Here is a 10,362-nt window from a genome sequence, read left to right as displayed (position 1 = left end):
CGTATCGAAGAGGACTCTACACTGCCGATAATTCATTTTGCTCAGCCCCCTGGTCAGGCAGTTACAAAAGCAATAAAAGCTGATAGACTAGGCTCCAGCACTACTAGGATGCTATCTAATACTAAATGTAGTACTCTAGCAAAGTATAGTAATGTTGACATAATATCTACTATTACTAATAGCGACCTTGTTGTAACCACTGCTACGCATGTAATGCCTTAATATATATAATATTATCGTGTTTACCAAAAAAAAAAAAAGTGATAGTTGGTGTTTATTTTCAAGAAGTCTTGAAAATATTTTTTGAAATTTTTTCGACCGAACATCATTTCTAGAGCTTTTTTTTCCTTTCCAGAAAATGAAAAGTACCTTTTAAGTAACTTAGTATTTTTACAAAAATTGAAAAGCATATTTTTTAATGATGTTGAGGTTGCAAAAGAAATCGACAATTTTCCGAAATTTGCAATATTGAAAATAGTTTTTTAGAAAGGAAAAAAAAAAATCCACCATGTTTAATATAAGAGGAAACTTTAATTAATACCACATCAACTGTCGGTCCTGATATTTATTTCAATTATCTTTATGATGGAATGTGATGTGAGCTAGATTTTGATAACTAAAATGTCGAAATACTCAGACTTGATCATTTCACATATATTGCGAATTTGCGATACGATAATATTTTTTATCCAAATGTTTAATATTTTTTCGTTTGCTCATGTTCAGAACTTCAAATTAATTGAACTTTGATTAATTATTTTTATATGTAGTCCTTCCCTAGTTTAATAGGAGAAAAATTGCATTCCAATTTTCAATATTCATGACATGGTTTATGAGTGTCTAACTTTGAATCTAGAAGTTAATTATATATGTTAACATATAGCTCAAAGAAATTGATAAAGTATCACTTCGATAAGTTAAAAGTGTAAAACAAATTGGAACAACAAAATCGTAATCATATCATCTCATCTCATGAATGCAAAGTCCGGAGATTCAATAGAACCAAATACTATTATTAGAGTGAAAGAAATAAGAAACTAAGAAGGTTGTGACAATGTGACCCATACACAACTTCTTCTTTGATTCAAAAACAGAATCTCTCAACCATACTCAATCCTAGGTAACAAAAATTGTTTCCCTAATTTGAAATTTTAAAAAAAAAAAACCTTCAAACTTATTAAGGAGAAGGGGGATAAAAAATTTAAAAAAGAGCCCATCTGGCTGCAATTGAAAATAGGATTTCATTTGTTCATGCCAGTGGCATTTTTAACTGCATCAGCTGCCCCTTGTGCCTTGGCCTGCATTTGTTGTCCCGCCTACAAAAATGTCAACCAAGTATAACACATTATTTTTTGGTCTTATAAATAGCAAAGAGTATAAGAATTAGACTTAAATGATGTGTATATATATATATCTATGGAACAACAAATATATAATGGAGTATCAATGGCCAAACCTCTTCCATTGTTTCCTTGGCAGACTGTGCAGCATTGGCAGCCTTGTCCATCATCTGGTTACCCTTTTCCTGTCGCATAACAACATATATCACATTTTATCAGTGGCAGAGCTACATAGTCCGAATAGGACATATTACGCTTATTTGAAAATTGTAATGCAAATAGGCAAAAAATAGTTTTCTTTATATACACATAAATTGTTGAGTCGTTTTGACATAAGAAAAACTTTAGTGTTGCTAGGAAGGTGACTCGACTATTGCTTTATGTTGCAGTATCGAGTCATATTCTTGCATATTTTTTTTCATATCCACTTATTATAATATTCGACTTCATCAATTTTCTGTGAGCATGTTAAAGGAAAAATGAATGCGCAAGTAATTATAGCATATATATAATATATCGATTACCTGGGCTTGGCCCTTGGCTTGGCCAGCTTGGTAGCTTACGTTCTGAGAGTTATTCATGATTTTGTGATTAAAAATGAGCAACTAGTGTTACAAACTCAGAGAAATCAAACTAATTTTGGAATTGCTTGTTGATGTGTTGTTTTAAGAAGAATGTGGTATTTATAGATCTTGAAACACATTCAATGCTTGACATTTGTTGAAGTAAGACACATTCTAGGCCTCAATATGGGGAAGAAGTTACACAAAGTTAGTCTTTTAAAGGTTCAAAAACAAAAATGAAAAGGCAGATTCTTAAAACTCGGAATACGTTTCTAATCTTTAAAGTTAAAGCATATTTTACTCTAATTTTATATAGCATAAAAAAAAAAAACATCAAATATGTATACCCAGTTCTAACACTCTACTACCTTAAGAAAAAGATTCAAATAAGTATGCTTAGTTATAACACTCTACTATACTACGACTAAAGTGTGTCTAAATGCCAATTATATTTTGCAAGTTATGTATTATAATACTATTGCATTTGAATTTTGAAGCTAAGTATATGTGCTTGAATTACTGTGAAAATTATGGAGTATCACTTAATAGAAGTCATTAACTTACACGTATTGGAAGGATTCTATAATAATATTTCCCAAGACTGGGTAACCAAATGTAACACAGATGATGTGATGGTGTTTCTAGAGGAAATATTAATGACTTCTTGTAAGTGTAGCATATTGGGGAAGGCATATACATTCAACAATCATGTTATATGTATTTCATACCTGGGTCGACCTATGATTCTCAAACACTATGTCATGTAAGAAATAAAAATTCCATGGGATATAATAAAAATTGAGCACATATATATCCATTCATTTGAGAGTATCAATTGGTCGAAGTAGTACATGCACATAATGATCCAACTTGCGGATTTGTTTGACCAATTATGTAATTGATGGATCATCTACTCTTTTTTGTTTCCTGATGTTTAAAATTTCAAATCAATTAAACTTTGATACTTCAATTACTGATGTCTCAAAAGAGAAATGTGCTGCTCCTGCTTTGAGCATGTTTGTTCTGATTCATTAGGAGTGAGAATATATTGTCTCTGTAACTCTGTTGAAGATGAATGTTTCATTTTATTTTATTTTATTGCGTTTAAGTTATATCTGCTGGTACTATCTATCACTCTATTGGGTCATGGCAGGAAATTCTTTGAACCTAGGTACCTAAGTAGCATCTTCCATCATCTGATGCCAACAGACAAATACAGAGGTCAATAGATAGAAACCATTTTACACAGGAATTAAGATTCCATTACATGACAACTATGAAATATGGATAATCTTTAAAAATCAATGCACCACTATTACACGAGCCTATCACCAGAATTGATATTTATCGCAGTAACATCCCTCAAAACAAATAAGTGAAAGCTAACCTATGGAGTCTCCAAAAACTTGTATAATACACCCCTCCAAACGCATCATTAGACCTCAGCTTCCTAAACCCTGTGTCAGGGTGTGTGTGTGTGTGGGGGGGGGGGGGTGGGTGGGTTGACAGGGGCAGGCGATGGGACATCAGTTGTTAACTTATACCTCCCTTCTTTCGGCAATCATCAGTTCATGTGACAGCTACCCAGGAAGCACTCAAAAACGACAGAATTGATGAACAATTTTTGTTTGAATAGCCATGGATGTGCCCCTTCCAAGACCAATGAAATATCATATCATAATTCTGCAAAGAAATTGTTTGAAGTCCCAGGATTTCGCCCTTTCTTTACATTTTTCTTCTTGCTCCCTGCAGAAAGAGCATTATATAAGAAGTTAAGGGGTAGGCTACATTTTTTTTAATAACGTGGGGACAAACAACATGGCAAAAGAAGCAAAAGAGGGGGAATGGGGGACGGTTGAGAGTGATTTTGATTGTGTTCTGGTGATTCACGAAGTACCTGACAAGATCCTACCATTATATAGTCAATAAATCTAATAAACCATGTTACTGAGGCCGCCTCAGTACAGTAACATGATGATGTAAGATTTAGTACAGGCCATTGCAAGCATGGCAGTTTTCTCGCCCCTTGCACCAATTAACTGAATTTGGTTACCAGGGAAGAAACATTGAGAAGCAATTCCTTGTTCTCAGATTTTTCACAGAGAATAAATGAAGCCCTAAAACATATTTCTCTAATATTAGGGACGCATCTATAAGTTTCACATCCTCTATACGTCAGCACTAGAACAGCAATGGATCAAAAATACTGAAAATGACATTAGTCAATGTACTAATAATTTATCACCACAGACTATCCACTAACCAAAAAATAAAGACTCAAAAAGAGGTGCACTCGTGCCTTCACACTCTAAATCCTTTAAATATTTATTAATAATCAGTATGAACAATGTGAAATGCAGGTCTTTTTCGAATACATTAATGAAACGATGATAATATCCCTAATGGTTCCCCCAACAAACACAAGAACACAAGGAAGCTGGTAACTGATCTCAAATTTGAAAGAAATGTGACTTTTTAAGATACTACCCTTTTATTTGAAATAGAAAGAAAAAGGCATGATGAAACCAGATGAGCCAAGCTCGATAGTGTAGCACAGATGAGACTCAACTAGTTTACAAGAAAATGGCCCATATAAAAACATTGACAAGGGATTTATATAAAATCTTTGGGAAGTAAATTCATTAATAAGTTGGGAATCTCAGGATAAATTCATTAATTTTTCCTCTTCAAAACCTTCGATCAATTCAACCTATGATAATGATACATTCAAATATGATAATGATATCCTTTTCTCCATTCAGAAATGTGAAAGATTGTATACCTTTGGAAGATTTTGGAATATTATCATCAACATCCATCCCATCTGTATCACTATCTTCAGCAGTTGAATCATTCTTCGCACCATCCTCAGAATCTTGCAGCAGCAACTCATTCAGATCCCAAAACTAGGTAGTATGAAAAAGGAGGGATGGTCTATTTGGTCCATTCACAATCTTCTTGAAAATTTTAAAGGAACTACTATAGGGGGTAACAGAGACATTTACGGACTTTCAATAAGTTGTCATGTGATGCACTTCCAAGATACTTTCTATCATGAGAAAAGGCTGCAACATGACAAGGTACAATGAATAGGAAAATGTCAATATAAGTCTGACATTTTGACTGCAAAATATACAGATTCAGCCATCACAAATAGACTGCAAAATGCCAAAATTTCAACTTAAAGTCATACCAAGACGTTCAACAGGGTATTCTGAATGCTCGGCAATTGGCTGAATAATCTTGTTTGGTAATATGCCAACCAGACTACACCAAAAAGAAGCCTTGGTTCAAGGAAAATAGAATTTCATTTGTCAAATGAAAAATCTAGTCTTATACCACAGCAGAGAGTTCTCTCACCTGATAAGTCCATTCTCAGACCCAGTTATTACTCTATCTTCATCAAGCTTATCCAGAAGAAAAAAGAATATTTTGAATTTTCAATGTATGATTATCAAGCTAATTTCAAGCTTTAATTATTGGGAAAAGAAAATTACAGTAGACAGACACCCTTATCAACAAAAAATTATTATAGACACTTACTTTCAGTAATGCATCTATAGAGTTCGGTGATAGATCAACAAAGCGATCACTGAAAATGACAAGAAATGGAATATATTGGAATCAACTCCTGATAAGAAGTTCAAGAAGCGGAAATGGGAATAGGAGGCATACCTGCAATCCTTGAAAAATCCCCATGAATACAGTAACAGAGTTCCAGATTGAGTACCACATATTACTTTTCTACCATTCTGATGACAAAAATGGAAACAGTAAATATAGTCCACCAAAAGAGATTAAAGCATGTCTAGAGACAGTATTTTGTGGATAAAAATTGACCAGAAAATCTAAAGAAGAAACAATGTAAGATTAAAACAACCCTATAGAGACATTTCTTCAAAGCTCAACAAGAGAAGGTGTAAAGGAAAAAGGCATCATATTAAATGTAGAAGATTCATTACCTTCATAATTACCACAGAGAGCAGCTCCTCTTCAGAAAATTCAGAGCGAGTTTGGATCTGAAATTGAGACTTAGAAGATGTATCAACTTTTAAAGTGAGGAGAACTGATGTCGAGATGATAGTTTTTTTTTATTTTAAGAGAGACCAAAACAATTACATTACCTTGCTGCTCCTTAAATTGCAAACAGAAAGTGACCCGTCGCCACTACAGAGAAAAGGTAGATTTGCAATTCAGATAATTACACTGAGTTCTCAATTTAAACTCCATGACACTGAGCTGCTTAAGCTAAGCCAGACTTAGCAGCACATGAACCCAAAAGTAACAAAATAAAGAGAAACTTTTTGGTAGTTTAGTATGCAAACCCTAGAGTTTGGAAAAATGCAGCACACTGGTAAAATAAATAATGGAGTACTTGTACTCTTAACTCTACCATTACTCATAAACTGGGGATAACCAATTCAAATAAATCTTAATAAACTATGACTCTGTTTCAAATGCATCAAGTAAAAGGTACATCAGGAACCCCTTTCACCTTTTGAAAATAACATAGTAAACAAGATGTCCCGGATGATAGAGCAACAAAAACCAGTGCAAGAAACTGTCTAAAAATCAGATTAATGTAAAACAAAACAAAAAAAGAGTTGGCAAAATAGCAGCAAGACTCCTGATTTTCGTTTCATCCTTTAGAAAGGTCAATTGTCGTGGTATCTTCTGAACCAACAGAAGATTTGCAAATCCATTCCTCCTCGCACATAGAGAGTTAGATCTAGTCCCAATGTATTACTTTCCATTAATTACAAATGTGACTAACTCAGCAAATCTACAATCAAATTCAATAAACTATGACTGTGTTTCAAATAGCCATTCCTAGTAAGGCTGATGAGAAGTCAAGAAGATGGTGGGGCGGGATGAAAGCTTTGAGTGCCTCGTTCTCACCCTCTTAACAGGAGATCTCACTTAAATATACATCTTACAATCACCGAGCTCATGCATTCTTTTGAGAGAGAGAGAGTGAATTATGTACCTTGTTGCCAATAGTTTCATGGAATCAGCTGCAAAGGTAATGTCTGATATGTATTCTTCACAAAAAGTATAGAGTTGTCTGCATAAAGACAAGTAGTTCGGAAAGGCTAACTAAAACTTAATTGAACTCTATGGTGCTTCAAACACCATGCAACAGAATTATCTTAAGCAAGAGAAGGGGACCCGAGGAAAGGAGCACAATGAGGCACACATAGCGTGATGGAGATGCAACTATTATGATCAGTTTCATGGAAAAAAAGCATCAACATCATCAATGGTTTAGCAGAATTTTAACATCAAATGATTCAAGTTTCTGTTAGTCGAAGTCCGCTAAAACAAAAAATTTACCGATTGCAATCTTGATAAGGCATTCAGAAAGCCAAATGAAGCTCTAAATTGTAATGAGAAGTATTACAGCATAAAAATTTGTGTTTTTGTTCATCTTCATAATCCAGCCACAGAATTGAAGAAAAATGAAAAAAGCAAGAATCATCAACATTGCTCATGAATATGAAAGAGCAATTTTTCTATGAAGAACGTGAAGGAACAATATTTACACGTGCACTATATTGAGAATTAAGGCGCTAATATTATTTTACTTCCTCAAAATTCCTTTTCACAGAACAAGAAAATTTATGGTCCCATGGACCAGGTTCGCAAGGTTTCTGACAGAACAAAGTAAATTATGATGATGGAATCCAGAAAATCCACACGGCACGCCAAATTTTGCCACTTTCGTTTTTCTTATATAACCGGGATGTCTGGTCAACCTTGTGTACGGTGTACACCTCAAAGCTGTTGCTACTTTCTATCAACAGTAAATGAAGCAATCTAAAATAGTGTAATGACAACAAAAAGATTATCAAGCAAGGTACAATTTGAATGATAGAATGTTGATTACTTTACTAGTAACTTCAAGAATCAAAATTTGAAGATACAACCAAAAGGATTTATATCTTCAGATTCTCTAATTAACTTTGGTCAGGTAAAAATAAAATCAATACACCAACGTCACCTTAATGCATCCTTCATCGTCTCCAGAAGCAATAGTTGACTCCGTCAAGTTAACAATTCGATTAACAGCAGCCCTGAAACCAAAGTGACACTTGTGTGAGAACATCTACAGAGCAATATTTTTTAATAAATACCTAAATCGAAGCTGCTACATGTCATCACTAACACTTAATTTATAACACTCACCCATGGGAATTCTCCAGGCGAATAATTTCTGAGCCGGTTTCAACATCCGTTGCAAGAATAGAACAATCTGGAGATCCCGTCACAATTGCTGTACGTGTATTCGATTTAAGAAGAAGACAAATCAAAGTAGCAATTAATCACTGCATTGAAGCAAAATGAACCAGAATTTACGGAAATAACAGAACCAAAGAAAAATCTAGACCAAGATGACATTTTTCTAATAAAAAACCTTGGTCTTCTGTTTACTATGTCAGAGTAGAGCTGGAAAATGAGAGTTCTCTAGTTCATTTTAGTGTTGGTTCATGTCCAACTTATAGAGGGTGGCAATTAGCACAAGTCGTTGGCGAGTACATACTGTAACCAACAAGAAAAAGAAACATCTATTTGAATTACAAGCAACTAAAAGAGAACAGCAGGCTATGTTTGAATATATTACCCCGGCCCTCGTTGATAAACCGAACAGCTCTACATGATTCAGTATGAGCTTTAACTTCCAACAACCTATTATTGAACAAACCAAAAAAAAAAAAAAAGGAATAAAAAACATTTGAACAATTCTGAATAACCCATTTAACCAAAACCATCCAACGATGAACTGAAAGAAGCTAAAAAAGGAAATTTATCACTACTTTTGGGCCGGAGAATCAGCATTATAACGATACCTGCAAGAGACAGATAAATTTCATTAAACTTTCTTTTGTTTGAAACAGCCCGACACACCAAAGCCAATCAATCAATAAACTACTCCCTCCATCCCAATTTATGTGTCAATTTTTTATTTTTTAAAAATCAATTTGACTAATCTTTAAAGCTAAATAAGATTAGATCAACTCAATATTTTTTAAACTAAAATTTATATATTTTTTGAAAAACTACACAAAAAGTAATATAAGTTGGAAGATTTTTCTCAAAAGTCAATATGATAAAGAAAATACTTTAAATAGGAAAGTGGCACATAAATTGGGACAGAGGAGTATAACTCAATGTTAAACTAGTTGGGTCTTATATGATATATTTCATATTCTATGTAGGCACATCCCAAAGAATTCAATTTTCAGATGATTCATTATAATTGGACAATTTTATGTCAAGTTATTCAAAAGAAAAAGAAAGGTGAAGTGAAGTTACAAGAGGAGGTCACCGTTGATGAGACCAGCAGCAACAAGATGATCGGACGGATGAAAATCAATGTCAAATGGAAGCTTTCCAAGGTCTATCTCCACAGCAGCCATACTTACAAAACAAGGTTTTTTACGCCACTGTGGAATTTTCCCTCGTCAAAATCACGTCTCTGAGTCTTAAACCCTAGTACTAGGAAAAAATTTATGATGTGTATGACTTGGCATGTAAGTGAAGAAAAACTTTACAATGGTTGAGGCATAAAGATGAATATTTTAAGTAAATTTATTTAGTAAACCTAACAAATAAATGACGTACTATTTAATAATAAATACAACTGTTAAATAATAGATTAGATCTGTTAATACAAGAAAAAGAAAGGAAATCGTATTATTTGGCTTACTTAACCTTTTGAAGAAAAGCATAATATGACCTATGGTTTTTTCATTGCATAATAATTTCATTTCTCTCACTAATGGATGGATTGACAAGATGTGCAATGAATCCACCATTATTGACTTAATGAGGATACTTTGGGAGTTACATGAATATTGTGTGATTTTTTTTTTAAAAATAAAGTCCACTAGGCTTGTGAGCCTAAGGCTGATTTTATAAATTTTTCTCAAGGCAAAACAAATAAAGTGTCTTTACAAATGTAGCCAAAATGGCTAATAAAAATGCAAGAATTAAATTAATGACCAACTTAAGACTTATAAGATGTCTTAAGTTGAAACTACAAAGTGGAAAAACTAAATTAACTAAAATTTGGAAAAATAAAAAACTGAGCAGTTTGTGATCTAGACTTGACCAAAGAACTGCATTTTGCAATGCTATATGAATAAAGTAGTCCTATAATGGTCCATCCTATTCCATAGCTGCTCCTTTGAATTGTTAGAATTGATGATCTTTACCATTTTTGCATCACATCCTGTCCCAAAAAGATTAAGATCAGTGACACATATAATGAGTTCACTCTTAAGCCATCTGTTGCTATGCTGCTTCCTTGCTTCTTTTGTTTGTCTCTGCACCAAATCATTTCTTTTGAGGCATCCTGAAGTCAACACCAAAGAACCAAACAAGACTACTGGTATACCTATGTTTCCATGTAACACAGGCTTCATTCAACCCAAAAAACCTAAGGTAGCTCATAAACC

At 33.7% G+C, this 10,362-nt stretch overlaps 2 protein-coding genes across 2 annotated transcripts; both read right to left on the bottom strand.

The window, feature by feature from the left end:
• Positions 1-933: 933 nt before the first annotated feature.
• Positions 934-2,019, bottom strand: LOC132048347 (stress-induced protein KIN2). Its single transcript, XM_059439255.1, has 3 exons — positions 1,865-2,019; positions 1,457-1,525; positions 934-1,316 (listed from the first exon to the last, which is right to left on the bottom strand). The coding sequence occupies exons 1-3, from the start codon at positions 1,919-1,921 to the stop codon at positions 1,242-1,244; spliced, it is 201 nt and encodes a 66-aa protein (XP_059295238.1). The 5' UTR covers positions 1,922-2,019; the 3' UTR covers positions 934-1,241.
• A 1,411-nt stretch (positions 2,020-3,430) lies between these two features.
• LOC132046973 (WD repeat-containing protein 55) lies at positions 3,431-9,426 on the bottom strand. Its single transcript, XM_059437830.1, has 15 exons — positions 9,218-9,426; positions 8,719-8,751; positions 8,526-8,590; positions 8,090-8,177; positions 7,905-7,977; positions 6,891-7,000; positions 6,028-6,070; positions 5,866-5,922; positions 5,579-5,655; positions 5,447-5,495; positions 5,264-5,310; positions 5,097-5,170; positions 4,913-4,968; positions 4,686-4,809; positions 3,431-3,649 (listed from the first exon to the last, which is right to left on the bottom strand). Exons 1-15 carry the CDS (start codon positions 9,319-9,321, stop codon positions 3,579-3,581), a joined length of 1,071 nt encoding a protein of 356 aa, XP_059293813.1. The 5' UTR covers positions 9,322-9,426; the 3' UTR covers positions 3,431-3,578.
• Positions 9,427-10,362: the final 936 nt, after the last annotated feature.

Source organism: Lycium ferocissimum, chromosome 2, assembly GCF_029784015.1.
Source record: "Lycium ferocissimum isolate CSIRO_LF1 chromosome 2, AGI_CSIRO_Lferr_CH_V1, whole genome shotgun sequence".
NCBI classification, from domain to species: Eukaryota; Viridiplantae; Streptophyta; class Magnoliopsida; order Solanales; family Solanaceae; genus Lycium; species Lycium ferocissimum.
Note: the sequence above shows the minus strand (reverse complement) of the source record. Positions and strands in the feature narration are given on the sequence as shown.